The 21,794-nt window shown below is 39.1% G+C and overlaps 2 protein-coding genes across 2 annotated transcripts; both read left to right on the top strand.

The window, feature by feature from the left end:
* Window positions 1-1,142: 1,142 nt before the first annotated feature.
* Window positions 1,143-10,148, top strand: chn1 (chimerin 1). The gene is made up of 7 exons (XM_044016913.1): window positions 1,143-1,851; window positions 3,233-3,317; window positions 5,911-6,084; window positions 7,511-7,588; window positions 8,258-8,395; window positions 8,693-8,798; window positions 8,986-10,148. Exons 1-7 carry the CDS (start codon window positions 1,600-1,602, stop codon window positions 9,155-9,157), a joined length of 1,005 nt encoding a protein of 334 aa, XP_043872848.1. The 5' UTR covers window positions 1,143-1,599; the 3' UTR covers window positions 9,158-10,148.
* Window positions 10,149-13,994: 3,846 nt separating this feature from the next.
* Window positions 13,995-21,261, top strand: LOC122761665 (acetylcholine receptor subunit alpha-like). Its single transcript, XM_044016903.1, has 9 exons — window positions 13,995-14,235; window positions 15,171-15,313; window positions 15,403-15,447; window positions 16,071-16,180; window positions 16,622-16,817; window positions 17,571-17,808; window positions 19,863-20,086; window positions 20,297-20,533; window positions 20,620-21,261. The coding sequence occupies exons 1-9, from the start codon at window positions 14,193-14,195 to the stop codon at window positions 20,746-20,748; spliced, it is 1,365 nt and encodes a 454-aa protein (XP_043872838.1). The 5' UTR covers window positions 13,995-14,192; the 3' UTR covers window positions 20,749-21,261.
* Window positions 21,262-21,794: the final 533 nt, after the last annotated feature.

Here is a 21,794-nt window from a genome sequence, read left to right as displayed (position 1 = left end):
CATTTTGATACCCATCTGCTGACGTTCGGATAGCAACAGTTACAGCAGTCCTTATTGGTTTCTGAAGGAGCGTCTGTACAGTCACTTCCTCTCCAGCTGTGCTCCATAAAGGTGAGAGCATTGCACTTTAACAGCTAGAGTCTAAATCAGGCTTTGAGACGTGGGAGCATAATCACATTTGATGTGAGGTGTGAATTACAGACGCTGGTTTGTGCATCCTTTCTCCCACACCGCTGCTGCAATGCTATATTTGATACTCAATTTGCATGCACACAATACAGTGCTGAGTTAGTGCAAAGCTCAAGGAAATTAATTTTCGAGACAAAGAGAAAAAGAGCTCCCAGCTTCTGGTGCAGACATACGTTGTTAAATTCTTTATTGTATATTTTATCATAATGTAAAAAGGATGGGAAATATTGCTGGTGCGAGTGAATATCAATATATATGTGATACAAATGGTTGAACTGAACGTTAACCTATATAAGATAAAATTAATTGTATACTTCCTCCATGTAAACGTTTATGAGTAAAATAATGTGAGCACAAAGACAATTGAGAAAATAATGAACACTTGCAGTGCAAGGATTCAATTAGTTAAAAATAAATGTGTAAAAGCGGTTTCTTCATAGACATTTGATTGAAATACAATATTCCTTTTTGACAGTGATGTTCTCATGGGACCTGTTTTTATTGTGTGTAGGAGTGTACATTTATTAAATGTTTTGATTTTGGTTTAGATTTTAGTCCACACTATGGTTTGTTTTTAAATTGTATGAACACTCCTGGATCATCCGTCATGAAAACCCGTTGGTATCGATGACCTTACATTTACTGCTGCCGTGCTTGGTGCTTTTGTGCTTGTCCTCTTTGTGGTCCCGGCCATGACCAGTTTCTGTGGCAACATGATTTTGAAAACAGCTTATCCCGCTAACGGCCCACAGCCGTCGCAACTTCTACAGCCCACTCCTGATGCATTACTCATTCATTGCTCATTATCATCCCACTCTCATTTCATTTTTCCCTGCTTGGATATCTGATGGAGACGGTTGTGTGGGGGGCGGGGTAGAGACTACTATGAAGCCTGTTTATCCATTCTGCGATTGGCTGGTGGGATCTATTTAATCCGCTGTGGCTGCTGTGGGTCCGCCCCTGCACTCCTCCTCCTCCTCCGCGCTCTGCCTGCCCCAACAGCATCCATACACAACAGTGTGCTGTCTCTGTTCCAGGGAGAATATCAGCTCTGCACAGGGAGGAGAGGATTAGCGCAGCCACTCAGCTCATCTGCATACACATTCCCAGAGAACCACATGAGTGCTCAGGGCTGCACCTCTTTTGTATAAAACCTGGCACTCCTGTCACAGTGGTTTCACTTGTACCACTGTCACTGCTGTGAGAGGATTTAATAAGGACTACTGTTTTTGTTCTTTTATACTCTAGACTTTAAATTTAAATTTGTTGTCTCTGCTGCCCCTTTTTGACTGGGACAATGGGAGTAACAATGTTTGATTCAGACTTCGTCTAAGCATCTTTGCCTCTTTTTGTAATACTTTTCTGCTGGGATTGTTCCTTCACCTGGTTTTGGAGGTGAGGAGTAGCAGAATGCCATCTAAAGAGTCCTACGAGACTCTCAAGGAAGAAAAGTCCCTGGTGCAAAAGGCCAAGCGAGAGGCCAATCAGGAAGATATTCTGGTGGCTGCTCTGGGGATGAGGATGGGGCCACAGAAACCTCCAGCCACTTTCTGGCAACCACTAAAACTGTTTGCCTATTCACAGCTCACCTCACTGGTGCGCAGAGCAACACTGAAGGAGGGCGACCGGACCCCCAAACCCGAGAAAGTACACAACTTCAAGGTGGGAATTGATCAACTTAAAGAACTCTTGTCCGCTGTTGCAGCTGTAAAATGTGTATTTTATTTTCATCATGTATGGTTAGGTTGCCCTTTCTCGTGCTTGTGAAAGATGGAGGAGGGGAGGCAGGGTTTTCCTGAGTTCAAGGGAAAATGAAAAACAGAGCTGTCCATTAAGCTTTTTATCAAAAGAAAATCTGTTGTGTGGTCTGGGGACCAATGGTGATAGTGTGATTACCAGATGAACAGATTAGGGAACTGAGAGGGAAAACAGTGGAGGAGTGTTTCCATGTTCTGCTCATTCTCACTTTCCTGGCAGGCTAATGGAATGGAGAGCAGGGTGTGAAATTTTACCTTCAAGCCTTTTAAATTGCTGCTGCTGCGTTGTTACTTTTTAAGTGCTGAACGTTGCATTCCAACATTTCCTTTGTTCAGAGGGCGTGTGTGAAGAATGTTACATTAGTGTGAATTCATGATGTATTATTTAAGTAACATGAAATGTGCTCAAATCTTGGTCAATTTAAAAACTCTCCGGGTTATGTAATCTAACAAACATGTCTTCTGTCTGGTAAATTTCAGAAAACATGTGCAATATTATCTTTCTAATTTTGTCTTTTGGAATTAATTTGATGGGGACTGTTGGTGTTACTAGTTAGATTACTCCTATCTATATTTTGTACCTCAGCCTTTTTAAGTTAATCCACCAACCACCTACACTTACAGAGTTTTTACTAATAGAAAAAGGAATCATTACATTATCATAACAAGTCAAAAATGAAAAAAAAAAACGATTAGATGTAAAATATCATTTATAAGTCATTTGTTTCCTGTAAACACATACATGACATCACCATAGATGTTCGGGATAATCGTAAGTGATAAGTTAATTTTATATCCGTCCATATTTTGTAACAAAGTCATTACTTATTCACACCAGCAACTACCAATTCTGTCGTGAATGGCCCTCCTGATGTGTCTGTTATTGACTCCATGCAGAGGAACTGTGGGAGTTATCGCTCCCAGAAGCCTCCCTGATTGGCTGCGCTGTTGTTACCTGGTTGAGAGCAATGACTTCTTCCAGTTCCATACAACAAGCACGGTGGCCTTTTTCTGTTTCCATACTGAATTTCCCTTGACAGCATACACCTTCTGTCTCTAGTGAAGTGTCAAAGCCTCCCCTGCTTGGAGTCACCACTCCACATCAGTGTTGTCAGTTTGAGGATAATCCTCCTCCTCTACCTCATTTAAGATGGCAGCACCTTCAGACCTCCTTGCTTGTTAAGAAGGAAGATGCTGTGGAATGAAATACCTGCTGTTCTCCCTCTGCTTTGTCACTGCTCCAGAATCGTCATTAATGTGTGTCACTGTCCTCTTCTCTGTTGCAGGTCCATACCTTTCGAGGGCCTCACTGGTGTGAACACTGTGCCAGCTTCATGTGGGGACTGATGGCACAGGGGGTCAAATGTGCAGGTACATCTTGTTCTCATGGCTTCATTAACAGAGTCTCATGTAAACGTCACATCACGCTCTCATTACATACATGTGTACAAAGTGAGCATCACTGTATATGGGTTACTTGGTTTTCAGTGCATCTGGAGCTGGATTATTCCATTTTAATCTAAAATCCCCAACAGTTGTTTGTGGATTATGAGTTGTATAACGGACCAAGTGCAATGGTGGCCCAATAGCTGTGATGTAACAGGTCTGATTAAAGGCCCACATGTTTCTTCACTGGCTTTGTGAAAGGAGTAATTATTTTGAAAGGGTGCGGGATCTCACACCCCTTTGTCGTTATTGCAGAAACAAGCTTTGTGCTTATAAAGGGAAAACATCGGCTGCTACTGTCAGTCACAGAACACACAGACCGAATTGTAATATATTCTCATGCAAGCTCAATTCTCTGCACTGACTGAATGATGCCAGTATGTGTGTATTACCTTTTTCAGTCTTTATACATTTTCACATTACATTTTTCTGTTATATTTGTCTCTTTGTTTGTCATATTGCTGTGTTTATTTCACTGTAGAGCCATTGTTAGAATTATTTTTCCATTCCGAGAATAGTATAGTAATACTCCCTGATGTGCCTTTGATGTTTTATGGATGAAACAAAGTGTGTCACACAAATCTGTGGTAGCGCTGGCATTAATAAATAATGTCTTGATTTTGAAAGCTGACAGCAAACAAAATAATGGCACATACAGTATGTGTGGAGCCAGTCTGTATCGACTCAAGAGATCGCCATTCCTTCAGACTCAGCCACAGCCTCCAGAATCTAGGGCAGCGAGGGCTCACATGATGCTCACATTTGCATACCAAAAAAAATGTTCTTCCCACCTCCTTTTTTCTTTTTGTATGTGTGAACTGTGTTTGGCTGAGTGCCAGAGAGCCAGCCTCTGCTTGCGCTTGTTGTGCCACATTTCTTCATCAGAGTACAACCCCCCAGCCTCATCCCATCATGCCTATGAAGGAAAACAAAGCTGGCATGTCTCTGTAATGAGGAGCGGAGCTCAGAGTGTGGGGAAGGAGATCTGTTTCCATACACATTAAAATTCGAAGGCTTCAACCAAAGAGCTAGGTCACGCAGCTCAGCCTCAGTTTAACTTAAATAATTTGTAGAAAAACCAAAACATCCAACAAATGAGCGCTGCTTTTTGTTTTTAGAAACCGGTTTCAGCTGGTAACGCTGCTGGTTAGACACAGTGATAATGGGCTGATTAGCATCCAGCAACCATTAAACCTCTTTTCAAAGCCTTTAAGCTAAAAACAAACTGCATCCCAACACCATAGCAACACAGATAGAGTTGATGGTGCAGTGAGCAGCATCCCCTGTTTCCTGGCTATTGGTGTCCCTTGGGGTCTTCCTCCCTCACCCTCACCCGACCCACCTGGGACCTACGGCCGTCAGCGTGCTCACATGGACACCAGGAGCTCAGCAGCTTTGTGTCTGATGACAGACTCTCCTCTATTATACTGCCTGTCTCATATCCTTAAGAGAATCATCTCTTAAGGTAATTACATTTCTGCATCAGTGCATATAAATGCTGGCTGGACAAATTTCTCCAGGGACTCATATTAATCAAAATATGGTCTGAGATCCTACAGAGGCATAGATTCTAGGCTTGTAGAAAGATCATTTTATCTAAAATTACAAAGACGCGGTGATCAGAATGTAATTCTTTTTATGGTTTTCAAATCCAAAGGCATTCAAAATCTTTCAGAATTTGGAGAGAGCTCATGAGATCTAAGAGCTTGAAGAGCTGCCCCCATTTTAGTCTGGGAAAGTAGGTCTAGTGTAGCCCGCAGCGGCTCAATTGCTGCTTCCACGGCCATTGTGTGTGAGCTTGGATCTGGAAGAGGATAGAGTGTGGTGCAGCATCACTGACTGTCCCTCCTCCAGGCCACAGGGTTTTCAGTGTTCCTCTAATTCTCTCCGTCCTTCCCTGTTACAAAGCAGAGCTGCGGTCGCTCTGTGCGCCTGCTCTCCACAGGCTTCTCTGTTCCCAACAAGGTGAATTCTGCCCTGAAACATATGCGCCTCAGGCCCAGTCCACTGCCACTAAAGACAAAACACACTGTGGGAAATACTTACACTGACATCATGACTAATGTGCTGTTTAAAGTCCAAAAGAGATTAATTTTAATGAAAATATTGTGGTGATAAAATGACAAAATAGGACTTACTTACATGGTTACCTAATGTATTTGTTTTTGTATGTTTATATAATATAAAAGCAATATTAATGTCCTGTATTCTGTTTTTATTTTACTAATAATATTGCACTTTAGAGGTGACTTTGGAGTGATGCAGTACTGAAGGTGACTCAATGCCATGTGTGGCCTCATGAGATTCTACCAACAAATATTGATCTAGATAATTAACACTCTTCTCTGCAAACCAAAACACACACACACACACAAAACCATTCGACCTGTTCAAAATTAACCTCATGTGAGATTTCAATCATCATTAAAGTCATTTTCCGGAATATCATGACTGTGTTGACTTTGATGTATCGTGTTTGGGTAATTCTGCAGTAATGTGCTGCTGTCTCTCTCTTTAGATTGTGGGTTGAATGTCCACAAACAGTGCTCGCCTCTGGTACCCAATGACTGCAAGCCAGACCTGAGACACATCCGCAAAGTCTACAGCTGTGACCTCACGACCCTGGTGAACGCCTGTAATACAGCGCGACCCATGGTGGTGGACATGTGCATACGGGAGATCGAGTCCAGAGGTTAGTTCACGACCTGTGTGTGTGTGTGTGTGTGAACTGAAGCTCATAATAAGAACAATTTTCCCTGCAGATGTAACTGTAGTAACTGCTGTGTAAATAGTAAATAAACACATTTTAAGCCCTAAAAGCTTAAAATGTAGACAGATTTAATTCCACAAATGCTGCAAATGGATGGGGACGATCTATGAAGGCAAAGAACAGCTGTGATAATTGAATTTTTAAACCAAATGAATACTCACAGTAATTGTCACCGCTAAATATTTTATATTGCAAATTTAATGTAGCTCAATTAAAACATTTTATTTCAACTGTCAGTTTCTAAAATGACTAAAAGTTGAGTTCAGATTTATACGTTCATAATAATAATAATCAGGATCAAGTGACTGTCAGAACTGGAACTGTGATTGACTTTAGTTTTAAAATGTTTATCTTGAATTTGATGTTTGACTTTACCCAGTTTGACCCACATTTCATACTCACAACTATATTGAGTGAACATTGATCACTTGATTTATTCAATTATTCCAAAATAATTGCACAATATGAAACAATCCAGACATTTTACAAACCCCATATATCTAAATACAAGGTTGTCACCGTTTATTAAAGCTCATAAAAAATTAAGTACTACTTCCATTTCCTTAAAGATGATAAAGAAGAAACCTTACTGATTTCATTGTTTTCATAAGACACGGACTAATTATTAATCAGGCTAATGCCTTCTTTTCTCTGCTCAGGTCAGAAAAGTCGTAAATTATTCTGACATAATGTCTTTCTTTTCTTTTGTGTGCTATGATTTCCAATGGAATAACTCTAACAATAATGTTTTTTTGTTTTAACAAAAACTATCTTTTTAAACGACCCCTTGAAAGTTGAATTCAGAATTAAGTTCATGTCATTGTGACATTTGGTTTTATTGTAAGTGATCTAAACTGTACGTACAACATACACGTTAAGGTGTTTAAAAGTGCCTTTTATTATTAACTGTGTTAATGTTTTTTGGTGATGGGTGTGTGGTTGACTGTGGGGGCTGATGAGTGTGCTGGTAATTGTAAACCTATAATGAGGAATACATTACTCCGTTTCCTGCTGTCTCTGTTGATTGCATTTCAGTTAAATCATTCAGCTATGTAGGAAACTCATTGCTGCCTTATTGTCTCCCCCCTAATCCTTGTACATCTGTAGCTAAGTTTGATTTATGTCTTCATTATTTTACTCATTGATGCAGAAAACTATTTGCATCTGCCCATGTCCTACCATTGTGACACTGTGGACATTTTATCCAAAAATTTCTTATGCATATTTAAGAGTGTTAAATGCTCTTTCCTAAATTACCCAAGGCGATACGCGGGGGAATTTTTCCACATTATCCGCGACGGGCTTGACAATATCTGAAAGGTCGTTTATTTCATGTTTGTTCCTCAAGGACTGAAGTCTGAAGGCCTCTACAGAATATCTGGATTCAGTGATTCAGTGGAAGAAGTCAAGACGGCGTTTGACAAAGGTACGTTTCCCTCAGCTCGCATCACAATGACGGCCATTGGGTGATCATGCATATTCACAGATACACAGAACACTTCAGATTAACGAGAAAGTGACACATGCGTGAAGGATTAGTGTCCATCTGGAAGAGCAGATCCTGTCCTGACATGTCCCTCTCACACAGGGTTTCACTGTGGGCAAACCATGCATCTTCTTTCACTGCCTACAGCCACAGCTGTAAAAGAAAACCTCCCATTGTTGTGTTTGGATTCAGCAGTAGTTTTTGAGAGTATGAGCCTGTCTTGGCCCAGTGCAGTGTGAATTTTAGCTGTAGAAAAACCCTGCAGCAGTGGGATAAAGTCTTTCCTAGAGCCGCATGTGGAATATCCTCCATGACAGAGTGTCATTCCAGCTCACAGCACTGTGGTGTTCAGTCTGCCAGCACAAGTAGGCCATGGCCTGCTCTGCATAACATAACCGAGGGGAAGTCAGAATAACAGGCCAGGCGGATGATGGCAGCTACTTTGCACAAACACAGACACAGAGAGTATTGTTTTTCACCCATTGTGTCACAATCTCTCCATTCCGTAATTCACGCTGTGATGTGGAAGTGCTGATGTGAGCCATTTTCCCCAGTGTGACAATTGTCTTCTTCTTGTTGTCTCCCATCACACATCTCACGTCCTCGCAGATGGTGAAAAGACAGACATCTCAGTGAACGCATATGAAGACATCAATATCATCACGGGTGCACTGAAACTCTACCTCCGGGATTTGCCTGTTCCCGTCATCTCATACGACACTTACCCCAGGTTCATCGAGGCTGCAAGTAAGTCACAACCAGAGAAACAGTTCAAGATTAAGATGGCGTTTATACAACTTTAAAACATTTATAACCTTTACTTTACTATGTCACAAAGTTAGCACAACTACACAAAGTGCACAGAGCCAATTTCCATAAGCTCTTTCGAGCAGCCTGCTCTCCGCAGACTTCCTCTCCTGTCTAATGGCTTTTATTAACCCCCAGGAAATACTTACATTGATTTTTTTTTCCAGATTGTGCTCTCTGAGGTCAGAGAGTTTTTTTTCTGACCACACTCACAGCAACTTCCTTTCTGTTTCGCAGAGCTCACAGATGCAGAAAAGAAGCTGCAAGCGTTCAGTGAGGCTCTTTCTCTGCTGCCGCCGTCACACTGTGAAACTCTCAAGTATCTCATGGCACATTTAAAAAGGTGAGCAACCCAGTCAAGCGCTGCACGATCAACTATTAGGGAGAGGGTTTCAAAAAAGCAGGTTAGTCTAAGTTAGGCATAGTCATTTGAAAACATGAAAACCTATAGTTCAGTCCCCTCCACCTGTCCACCCATCCGTCCATTTCCACAATCATTGTTTGTTTCTAACGCTTACATGTGTTCGCAGGGTCACGCAGAACGAAAAGTCCAACCTGATGAATGCAGAGAACCTCGCCATCATTTTCGGGCCCACCCTCATGCGTGCACCAAACCTGGACGCCATAACAGCGCTCAATGACATCCGCTACCAGAGACAGGTGGTGGAGGTGCTCATTAAAAATGAAGACGTGCTCTTCTAAACACAGATCAGGGCTTTTATAGAGCAGTTACTAACGGTTCTTCTGTGTAAAAAAACAAACAAAAACAGTTTGTACTGATCAGAGCTGCAGCGATTATTCGATTAATCGATTACTAAATGAATCTTCAACTATTTTGATAATCGATAGATTATTAAATAAAAAATTAAAACAAGCTTTCTGATTTTTCTGCTCCTTAAGTGTAAATATATTCCGGTTACATCGCGCTCCATCTGACAAAGAATATGGTTTGTGGACAAAACAAGATGTCTGAGAACATCATCATTTCGAGGTTTTTCAACATTTTATGGTCCAAACAAATACTCGATTAATCGATTATGAAAATAATCGTTAGTTGCAGCTCTAGTACTGATGATTTTTTTGTGTATGGACTAGTACTGACCTAACATCTGCCCCCACCCCCGTGCTGGGTGTGGATGATGAACCTTATACTCTGTGTCTCCCCATTTTTGTCGGGGGAATTTTCAGACGCTGACATTCCAGCATGCATGTTGCAAGCTCTTTGTTGCTTTGTAGTCGTGACCCAGCATGTGTTAAAGATCGAGTAGTGCTGTGATTTTTGGTTTGATCTGTCCTGTAGAAGCTGTAGTTCACACTCCCAGCTGCCTCCGTGCAGTGATTCTCGTGAAACATCGTATAGCTGGATGTAAATGAAATAAGCTACTGATTTTTCTGCTGTAATTTTTATGATGCTGTATTTTTCTCAACTGTTTCTATGTAACCTGCAGTTCTTGGTTAAATGAGCCTTTCCTGTCACTGAGTACACGCTGGTACTTTTGGCTGAGCGTAACATTTCTGTTGTGTTATAAACAGCATTCTTTGTGAACTTAGTTTTTTGTACGGTAATGTTTTTTTTATACACAACTTGTGCATGATCAGTTTAATTTATTAAACCTTAATCTATATTAAATGCTTGATGAATCTGAATCTGATTGTCATTAAAACATCTACATCACAACATTTGTTAAACCTACTTGAACTAATTGTATTTTTTTGTCCACTTGGGAGCAGCAGAAACAAGCTCCATGTGTAGTCACTAGTTTACTGGTCGTCACCAGGCATTTGTGAGCACAATATTAACTGTATATAATTCTGTTTTTGGTCTCCACCTACGCATGAGGGCAATGTTTGTCTCTTTAGCTCCATCATTTCCATCACCATCCATCCTTTTCTGTCTTTTGCCTCAAACATAGAGCTGAGGGAAGTGGATCATTTCAGTGTTTACATAAAAAATATTAATTCCAGCAGCTTTAATTTAGTTGACATATTTTATTGCAGTGGTAAGCAAGAGTCATATAGACTGTCTAGATATTGTAATCGGATCTGTGCCACGGGGGTAGCCATGGTAAATTTCCATGGGAATAATATACAACTCTTTATATGGGTGCGTGTTTATAGGTCACATTTTCAGGCTTTAAAATGTGTTTTTTAATTGTGCGGAAGTTACAAAATAGACCATTTATCTCAAAGGGAACTTTGAACTGTGACGCATTTCCAAATTTCACAAATTCAATCCGATTTTAAAATGTTTTGTTTACAAGACACTCTATGTTGCACATTCTTATAGCCTCTGTATATATAGTATGCTTTAACTTAGTAATGGAAAAAAGCAGCCAAAATGCTCTGTGTTCTAAGGGTTAATTTCCTAAAAATAAGACGTGCCATATTGTAAAGACCAAAAGCCATTATTATTTTATCTCACCAACAATTATAGATGCAGTGTAGCCACAGTTACTCTGCCATTGAGCTCTATTGTCAGTGACCATGGTCACTTTTGTGTTAATCCACCACTAAAATAGTTTGCCAACAAATGCACTGTTTATTCCTATGTTAGTAACATTTGCTGCTTACTTTTTAAATAACGCTACACGCTCATGGCGTTTTTAAGATCGTCAGTATAGGAGATATGGACGTGTTGTTTTGCAGTCAAGATCAGGAGGTTGTGAAGCATAAAGGCCTCTTACTGGTTTTAATAATTTTATGGGAGTTAATAAGAAAATACTTAAAATAATATTTTTATACATATATATATATATATTATGAATGCATGAAAGTCTACAAAATGACCTCTGCAGATCAGTGTTAGCGTGTGTTTCATTCTGCTTATACGGTCACATAATGACTTTTTTTGTCTAGGTTTTGTCTAAGCGTCTCACATCATGTGACTTTACATAATCCCCTCCAAACAACACATCAGTCACACTGATGCACTGTGTGATTACAGCCAAACCCACAATACCTGAGGCCACAGCACTGTTAATTATATATGTATGTGCAAACAATGTCACATGAAATGGATGCATTTTAGTTTTAATCACCCAAAGGTTAAGACTTTCCTCGCAATTTCCAAGAACCAGTGATGCACAGCCATCAGCGCGTCTGACATAATCACCGCTGCACAATGTTCGAGCTCAATTATGGTTAGTATGTTTATCATGTAAAACACTTTACGTTAAATCTACTTTTCCCAGTGGTGGATGTGGTCAAATTTGTGTTGTTTTTTTTATTCAGTGTGTCCATGCTATACCTTTTTTTTCCCTATTCCATGTTGTCTCTGGCTTCACATTTCAGTCATTCCCATTGTTCAGGGTTTTGTCTTCAATCTTCCCCACAAAGCAGCTGAGAAGCAATCACTGCTTGACATTTAATCACTTGGGTTGTGCGACCACATCACACTGAGTTAATGTAAGCTGAATTCAGACTTGTCCCGGGTGATTGTGAGGCAAAATTGGATTTTCATCCAACCGTTTAGCCTCTGCCAGCAATTTTAAATATATTTTACCTTCATCTATATCAGCTATTGACTGTGAAAGGAAACCACACCAACGCAGCTATCAAACCATCTCTCAGTCTGATGATGTGATAACACCATTGTGGATTAATGTCCACAAAATGCATTGTGTGGTGGATGTGCCTCATTCACAGTAATGGGACTAAATTTGAAAGGCTGTGATCCATGAGATAACTGACCTTTCTCTGTAGACTTCTAATGTTTTCCTCTCTGCTAACAGCTGACCTGAATACATATTCAAATGTTGATTTACAAAGAAAATGTGTGTTATGTTTCACTGCCTGCTAACGCTCAGTACAAAGTGGTTATTTGGGGTTTTTATTTCAAAACCTGCATCAGTTTTTTTTTTTAACACTCAAATGTAGGATTTAAAAGAACAAAAATAAAAGAATAATACTCAGAGTGAAATATTTTAATTTTTTATAATGTACACACACACACATCATAATCTCTTATATGAAAACCTTATAATCCTCTTATTGAGGCAGTCCAGCTTTCACCCAGCCTATATAGACCCTTTCATTCAGATTCAATGAACCTTTAATCAGATTTGAACACACACACACACACACACTGCTAAAAGTGCTTTACAGAGGCTGAGTTGCAGTAAAAGGTGTTTATATAATGTAAAATCGTGCGGGTTGAGTGACTCAGGAGGGAGAGGCGGGAGGGTTGAGACAAATCTCTCTTAATTCACACATTGCCAAAATGGTCATTTGTCTCTAAGTGAGATGAATGAGGCCTGTGGTTGAGTGACTGGCTGATTGAACGGATTGGGGATGTGAGGAAATTGAGTTGCCTGACCCATCACAGGCCTGACGGGGTGCAGAGCAGAGCAGAGGAGGGAGACGCGGTAACACCTGCCCTCCTGTTTGACAATATGAGGTTCCTATAATTACCATTGCCACCAAATTGCTTCTTTTTTCCTTTTTTTTTTTTAACAAACTATTGTGTAGTTTTTATGGTTCCCCAAAATATCAGCAATAGCCCTTTTTTTTTATTATTTAGTCTTTTTTTGGCACCAGTCTCCCTGGTCTGGCCTCACCCTCATTTTAAGGGTCTGTTGTGTTTAACTTCAGATAAATCTAATCGTAACCTGCAACAAATGGTATGTTTTGCAACCATATTACTGACTTCTTTGTGTGCGTCCTTATTCACATTTTGTTTGAAAAGGGGTGTAACAAAAGACTGTAATGAAACTGCATTTGATTTTTTTGTTTGACCTTTTATAAAAATTAACACGCCAATTATGATGTACAGTTGTAAACTGTGAAGTGTAATATTTTCATAACTCATGCAGCACTACAGCTTGGTTTGAACATATGACAATTATATTCAAACCTACTTTAAATCTAAAATGGTTCAGGAGGAGAAATTCTTAGTTCTTAGCTGCCTGATATAGACGTTGATGTGTTTATCGTTATTATAATTGTGAAAAAACAAAAAAACTGTTCTCTGTAGTTTTTTTTATCACACACACCAAAGTCAAACAGTAAAACATGTATAATAATAAATAATATTAAAACAAGTATCTCAATGTTTTTCAGCATTGCTCAAACTACCTTTTTCTTTATCAAATTTGCCCAACAGAAAAATTCTGCATTTACTTGTTAATATTTAATTATATTTCGTTGTTTTTTCCACCCACTTTTCCTCGATACACACAGTGTTTTTTCCACGGCTGATTCCAAGGTCAAAATGAACTTGACAGTGCTTTTAACTTTAAGATCTGCAGCTTTATGGTGACACTAAATACTGCATATCACATATCACTAACTGAAATGAGCCATAACACATGCAGGTTTCACACGGATCAAACAGACTTTATGTGAACTTTTTATTCATGTGGAAATATCTAAACACAGATACAAGGAAAAAGTGAGTGCACTGTGTGTGTGTGTGTGTGTGTGTGTTGAGTCTTTGCACCATGTGTGTTCAAGTTCATAATGGGATATTTCAGTGGTGGATTACTCCTGCATGTTGATCTTATAACAGTTGACATAGAATGTGACCCTCTCAGATGACATGCATTGGCAGCCAGTCACTCACATCCGCTGTCACACAAAAACATCAAGGTTGCCAGTGCAGAGCCCGGAGGTTGTACAGTAAGTCACGTCTTGAAAGAATGTTTTAGGTGGGTCAAAACCTTTTTAATTCTCAGGTGGTCAGTGGGCAACGTGTCAGGGTTGGATCTTGTTCTTGGAGGCGTGAAGTGATTTGACAAGAATGAAGGCTGCATTTTTCATTTTTCTTCTCGTCGGTCTAGCAGGTAAGAACTTTGCTTACAAACACGTGTTCATGTGTGATTGTTTGTATTTGGAATAGCTTTAATTTTTCATGTTTATCGAAACAATGACACAGCGCACAACCCTATATTCGTGTTCCATTACTGCTGCTAGATCCGTGTAACTTAAACGTGTGTAACCCAGCTTTGACTGACAGGGGCATGTGTGTGTGCATTTTGCTTTTCAACCTTCAACATCAGTTTTGTCACCACAGAGGCGATTCCTTTGCGTACTGAGGGAGTTCAATGACTTGAGAACCAGCCAACCATTCAAATATCATATTGCTGCAGTAAAATGACTTCATTTCAAGGTCAGCTGAAAAATGAAAGAGGACCCCGCTCTGGCTTGTGACAGATATATGCCATGGAAAAGTATAAGAATATCTCTATTAACACCTCCTTTGCAGGAGTGCCATCACATGTTCGAATGTAGTATTGCCAAATGTATACCCCATGTACTACACTGTAAATAAATACTATAGTGTATAGAGTACATTTTCATCACAGGCCAACATGTTTATGAATATGTGCTTGAATTAATCTTAACAAAGTGGCTCATGTTTATCACCTGGTGTTATGCATTGCATTTACGTCCTATTCATATTATGAATGTATTGTTCCATCGACCTGACTATAGAAGCAGTTTTGCTCAAACCTATGCATCTCTCCTTGTTTAAAATTACGTTACAAAATACTTTCAGTCGGCATAAAAAACAACAACATGTGCCATGTATATACACAAACATAACTGTAGCATGAGACTATCACTATCACATTTATTTCCAGCTCAACTTAAATGACCTCACCTCAGCTAGCAGATGTTCTTAAAGGAAAATTCAAGTCACATGTCCCACAATAGTGAATCCACTGTCTAAATGCTGCAAAATAAATAAATAATAAATAAATCTTGTATGTTTCAGGGTTTGCCTGGTCCTCCTCTGCTGAGACTAAGCTAGTTAAAACTCTCTTCACTGGATACAATAAGGTTGTCCGACCTGTCAATCACTTCAAGGAGCAGGTGGTTGTGACTGTGGGCCTTCAGCTCATCCAGCTCATCAGTGTGGTGAGGTCTCATGTCACACACTGCCACCCCTGCTGCATTAAGATTCACTGTCACATCAACTGTCTGAATACATTCATGTGGATCCACAGGACGAGGTCAACCAGATTGTAAGCAGCAATGTGCGGCTGAAACAGGTCCGATCAATATCCCCCCTTCCTTTTCTTTTTTTTAAACATTTTGTTTGTGAAGCAGAGAGCATATATGATCTATCTATCTATCTATCTATCTATCTATCTATCTATCTATCTATCTATCCATCTATCTATCTATCTATCTGTCTATCTATCTATCATCTATCTATCTATCTATCTATCTATCTATCTATCTATCTATCTATCTATCTATCTATCTATCTATCTATCTATCTGTCTATCTATCTATCTATCTATCTATCTATCTATCTGTCTGTATATCTATCTATCTATCTATCTATCTATCTATCTATCTATCTATCTATCTATCTATCTATCTATCTATCTATCTATCTATCTATCTATCTATCTATATATCTATCTATCTATCTATCTATCTAGCATGTGGCTGGTTAGCTATATCTTTCTTTCTTTGCTGTGTATATGTTTTCCATAAGAGATACTTGAAAACAATAAAACATGCTCATATTAAATAACACTGCAACATTTAGCACATGAAGAAAGTTTTAGGATGTGTTTTTGTTGCACATTTTTAGCATTTCCCCATAAAAAAACCTTGTAATAATTGTTGTCATTCTTGTCCTTATTTGTTTTGTTTTTTTCAGAAATGGAAAGATGTGAACTTGCAGTGGAACCCTGAGGATTATGGTGGCATCACAAAGATCAGAGTTCCCTCCACTGACATTTGGAGGCCTGATCTGGTGCTCTACAACAAGTATGTTAATGGGCTATATTTGATCCCGTTTCTCGACAGATTTTTTCCTCACAATAAGCCTTACGTGACCTAAAGCATCAAGGGTTCTAGAAACAGTCAGCACACCTGTCAGTGATGTATTGAATCACACTTTCCTATGCACCAGTAAGGAGTGTGTGGGAGCTCAGATTTCATCTGGCTAAATGTGGCCTCTGTATTGCTCTCACCCACCCCCACCTTTCCCCTCACCATATGCTGCGTCGTACAAACTGCCGCTTTTCTTTTCCCCCTGACAACGAGCTCTGCTGCCACAACAACTTGTGCCAGCCAGAGTGCTGGTTGGCTGAGCTGTGTGGCAGCAGCATGAACCCGTCCTCAGGCACTGATGTCCACTTACGTTAACATTTAACTTAGCCCCTCCCCCCCGTGTTGATTCTGCTTTGTGTTGGTCTGTGCCTGCAGTGCTGACGGTGACTTTGCCATCGTTCATGAAACCAAAGTGCTGCTGGAGCACACTGGCATGATCACATGGAACCCGCCTGCCATCTTCAAGAGCTACTGTGAAATCATTGTGCTGCATTTCCCCTTTGACCTTCAGAACTGCAGTATGAAGCTGGGCACATGGACTTACGACGGAAACTTGGTTGTCATCAATCCTGTAAATCCACTCAGAACATTTCTTGGCGAGAGTAATTGAACTGTGGAAAATATTTTTAGATTTAGAGTAAAAAGTTTGAAAACTCACATATGTCAGTCAAATATGAAGCTAAATAGCAGACAGTGTATAGGATAGAAAGCATGCTGGTCCTGTCTAATCTAAAAAAAAAAAATCTAATTAATTATTTCATTCCATTTTCTTTATTTGATCAAAACAACCCATTTTAATTAGGTTAAATAGGGATTTATTTGCCAGGTTGTAGCATCATGTTTGACTACAGGTGGTGATAATTACAGAAGTACCCCACATATTTCCCTCTTTAGATGAAGGCAAAAAACAAACCCACTTTTCATGGTCCATAAAATAAGCTAATCTAAGTTATGGTAACATTTTATTGATACCATGTTGGGGAAATTGTTAAAGTAACAAAGATGTGACAAAATAGAAAATGGGAACCAAATAAAAAATATGAGTATTAAATATTGAACATGCTAAGATCCTTTGCACTCAAGCATATTCAGGGTATTCAAGACTGAAACAGAGATTTCAATTTGTCAATGTTGTATGTTTTAGAATGTTATACAAAGCTACTGTATTTTCTTTGCAGGAAATTGCAATTTAAATTTAAAATGCTCCACGGCAATAATACTACTAATAATAATACTAATACTAATAATAATACTAATAATAATACTACTACAGTCATTTAAGCACAATCATCCTTTATTCAATGTGTTTGCTGCTTCTCCTTAGGACAGTGAAAAGCCTGATCTGAGTAACTTCATGGAGAGTGGAGAGTGGGTGATGAAGGAATCTCACAGCTGGAAACACTGGGTGTACTACGCCTGTTGTCCAGACACTCCTTACCTCGATATCACCTACCACTTTCTAATGCTGCGGCTCCCGCTGTACTTCATCGTCAACGTCATCATCCCCTGCATGCTCTTCTCCTTCCTGACCGGCCTCGTCTTCTACCTTCCCACAGACTCTGGTATGTTGAACATACTTACTGATTCATTATGGTTTTCGTCCTCACGTTTATGACACTACTTTACCATTCAAAAGTTGTTGGTTTTTTTTTTGCATTCTCATGTTGTTTACAGCAACTGTTGCTGGATTGAGGGGAATCTGTAGATGTGGAATTACAGTACATGAGAAAGCAACTGATTGTATGTCCATGTATTTAACTTTTTATTTCTATATATATATTAATATATTAATCTATAAGCAAATATTTGCCGTAAATATCTTTTCAAATTGCATGTCTGTCCATGTAGAGCACATGTGAATTCCTAATAATTTGGAATATTAAAAAGGAACCATGCAGATTAGCATTTCAAACAGATGTATTGTTTATCTTATTCTCTTATTTTCATTTCATTTTAAATTAGGTCCAAAGGGTTTATTAGCAGAACTTTAATTTACCAATATGTACAATATAGTATGTTTGTTTGTATGTATGTAAGTGTATAATCGCTTTAAAAGCAAACTTGTTTTAGAGCCTCAGAATATTTCAGAATATATTAGGCAAGGGCCTTATTATACAGAGTCCATCAGTTTGCGTCACCCTGTTCCCACAACACGTTGAATAGGCAAACCAACCAGGTCATGTGTTGTGTTTTGAATGCATAAAGCGATGAAGGAGAAGAAGAAGAGGAACACTAGAGAGAATATGAGCGTTTACATCCTTTCTGGTCTGCAAAAGCCTTTATTGTTCCCTGTGTGCTTGGGAAAGGGAGGGGAGAGCAGAGAAGTCCTCAATTTGTTGAACTTTGCTGTCTCAGTGTCAATAACTCTTGCACTGGACCTTTAAATCTTGATTGAAATAGCTGTACCTGGAGTATAGATGTGACCTGTCTGTGCAGATTAGAAGGAGTATGCAAAACAAAATTATTTAATATCGACTGTAAACCAATCCAGGTTTAATTTCAAGTTTTCATGATATGGACAAGCAATGCATTGGACAAATCCTTGCCTTTAATGGTGCCTGTCAGTCTGAGTTGTCCTTATGTCAGTTGCTATGGGATGTGCACCACTCATGTGCACACGTGGCTGTGTTCCCAGTGAGTGGGTTTGCCTCATTACCCAGGATCTCTCTGCGCTGTCATGTCTGAAAGCGGGCCTTTGCTTTAATGTATAATACATCACTTGAACCCTTTTTCTGATATGGATGCTGACAGGATAGTGTAAAGCTGAAGGAGAAGCTTGTGCCAAAACTCCCTCTCTCAGGGACAACTGCTCTCACTGAACAACAAAACAACATGCCTTGCTTTTTTTCCTCTGTGAAACATTGTCAGAATCTATTTACTTCTTCTGTTTTTGGTCATATGGGGAAAGAAGCGGCCTCTCTAAACTCAACATTTTTAATATGATTTGCTTGCGTGGCTGAACAATGCAGTTATTATGTTGTGTGAATACTAGAGATGGACTCCTTATTGGTTGACTGGACACGATTTATATATTTGAGTCAAAGAAATTATCCTCATCTAAATTGTTTTTCCTTTGGCTGCTGGAGAGTCTACATGACGTTTACTGCTGTGGTGCCATGTTTCAACTCAGTTGTCACAATTGTCCTTAAAGCTCAAAATGTACATATGAATGTACATATGTGTACACATGTTGAAATCGGGTAATTCATTAATAGGGAATAAACACGTGGTTTCCAATCCACTGACCCTACTCTGTCCCCTGAAAATTAAGCTGTGTCCAGTCTAATTGAGGAAAATCTTCAGTTTGAATTTTTAGTCCCCAATAGGTAACTTACATTACCTTACCTTAACTTCCCTCTTGTTCCCTTCAATAGCCCAGTAGAATCTTTCACATGAGCATAATCAATGTACTGATGAAGACCACATGCTCCTGGTTAGAGTCCAAGATTAGATTGTTTGTATTACATCAGTTGTGTCTTTAGTTTTGTAATCTGGTCCTCGTCGTTGAATAACAACTATTGATTACATATATTTGTTGTTCAATTACATGACGTTTTACATGACAAGTTTAAAAATCCCTAAAAGCGATTCATATGCTCCATTATGTCTCTCCCAGGTGAGAAGATGACTCTCAGCATCTCTGTCTTGCTGTCTCTGACTGTGTTCTTGCTGGTCATTGTGGAGCTGATCCCCTCTACCTCCAGTGCTGTACCACTCATTGGAAAATACATGCTTTTCACCATGGTCTTCGTCATCGCCTCCATCATCATCACAGTCATTGTCATCAACACCCACCACCGCTCTCCGAGCACTCATACAATGCCAAAATGGGTCCGCAAGGTAAGGACAGAAAAGAGTGATAGGGTAATGACTTTAAATCAGTTTACTGTGAAGCTGAGGATTATTTTCAAGCATGGAAAGCTTTGGGAAACTGCTCTCAATTCTTTTCGTCTGCATTACACTGCCATCTAGTGGTACAAAGACAGAATTTCTGCTTTGACGCTGTCGACTCCATTGCTTTTGTGTTTATCCATTGTCTCTTTTTGGCAGCTTTTCATAGAAACCATTCCCAACATCATGTTCTTTTCAACAATGAAGCGCCCTGGCAAAGAAAAGCAGGGTAAAAGCCTCTATGGAGCTGACATGGACATCTCAGACATCTCAGGCAACCAGATATCTGCTGTTCCCTACCAGTCACCTATCACCAAGAATCCTGATGTCCGCAGTGCCATTGAGGGAGTCAAGTACATTGCAGAAACCATGAAATCGGACGAGGAATCCAACAATGTAATCTCTCACACACAGAAATGGCTCTAATGTGGTTCTTTGTGATTTTTGTGTGTTGACATGTTTCCTCTTCTTTTTTTTTCCAGGCTGCTGAAGAGTGGAAGTTTGTGGCCATGGTGCTGGATCACATTCTGTTGTGTGTCTTCATGGCTGTTTGTCTCATTGGTACATTAGGAGTGTTCGCAGGGCGTCTTATTGAGCTGAGCACACTGTAAAGGCCTGTCCCCAGTTTGTTGCTCCATGTGAAACATATTTATTACTATTGTCTTTGATGGCACAATATATACTGTATGTAAATCTCTGCTTTTTATTGTTTTGCAGTACGGCTTTTTAAATATGTACTGTACAAGTATATACATTATACTGCAACAAGTTAACATGTTTTGTCAGAGTGGTGTTGTTTTCCTTTTTGTTTCACTGTACACGTGAAATGTAAATGTTTATGAACTTTCTTGGACATGCTGAAAAGGAACAATATAACCCGTGTGTATCATAGTGTGATTTATTTTTGATAGACTTTTAGCATATTTAGAGACATATGTGAGTAGATACAATACAATCACACATGAATCGTAATATAAAATACTTTTACACTTGGACTACATAAAGGACATGGGGGGAAATACCTGCCCCCTGAAACATTGTTCCACTGCACTGTTCATTTTGCATAGAATTTTCTACCAACTCTCTATTTGATACTCAAATAAATATGGAAATATCCACATTTACGTTTCTTGCTCTCTATATTTTTGTCTGCATGGTTTCTTTCCACATTCCAGCAGTATGGCAGTTTTCATCCTAGTTGCTCTGACAACTGTGTGGCAGGTCTGTAATTAAGCTTATAGGCTTCAAAATAACTATCATTTATGTAATGTGGGTGTATGCACATTGCATGAATAATAGTTGCATCTTGTTTGGTTAAATTGCTTAGGTTTGTTGGTGTTAGCATTTACGTGGTTGACACTATATCCAAATTAAACTTTACTGTTCAGCCAACTGAAAGAAGTTCAGATTTTCCCATCAAAATACTTCAATATGTATTTAATAATAAGACATTTGTTTGTAATTATCACATTATTAAATGTATTAAAGTCAACATGAAATTGCATCTTAATAAGCTTGTTTTTTTATTTTTCAGTTTTTTATATGAATATATTTATTTTGCAAAATAAATGTTGTATATCATTCTATATCCATATAAAACACTTTTGCATACAATTTTGTGAAATATAATCATGAATATCTTTATTGTGATATTATG

Source organism: Solea senegalensis, linkage group LG2 (assembly GCF_019176455.1).
Source record: "Solea senegalensis isolate Sse05_10M linkage group LG2, IFAPA_SoseM_1, whole genome shotgun sequence".
NCBI classification, from domain to species: domain Eukaryota; kingdom Metazoa; phylum Chordata; class Actinopteri; order Pleuronectiformes; family Soleidae; genus Solea; species Solea senegalensis.
Note: the sequence above shows the minus strand (reverse complement) of the source record. Positions and strands in the feature narration are given on the sequence as shown.

Excerpts from the sequence above, each read along its gene's own strand:
- LOC122761665 (XM_044016903.1), top strand. The coding sequence starts at position 14,193 with ATGAAGGCTGCATTTTTCATTTTTCTTCTCGTCGGTCTAGCAG. Across the intron at positions 15,448-16,070 it reads GCAATGTGCGGCTGAAACAG|AAATGGAAAGATGTGAACTT; the intron begins GTCCGATCAATA and ends TGTTTTTTTCAG. Across the intron at positions 20,087-20,296 it reads TGCCAAAATGGGTCCGCAAG|CTTTTCATAGAAACCATTCC; the intron begins GTAAGGACAGAA and ends TCTTTTTGGCAG.
- chn1 (XM_044016913.1), top strand. The coding sequence starts at position 1,600 with ATGCCATCTAAAGAGTCCTACGAGACTCTCAAGGAAGAAAAGTCCCTG. Across the intron at positions 1,852-3,232 it reads AGAAAGTACACAACTTCAAG|GTCCATACCTTTCGAGGGCC; the intron begins GTGGGAATTGAT and ends TCTCTGTTGCAG. Across the intron at positions 7,589-8,257 it reads CAAGACGGCGTTTGACAAAG|ATGGTGAAAAGACAGACATC; the intron begins GTACGTTTCCCT and ends ACGTCCTCGCAG.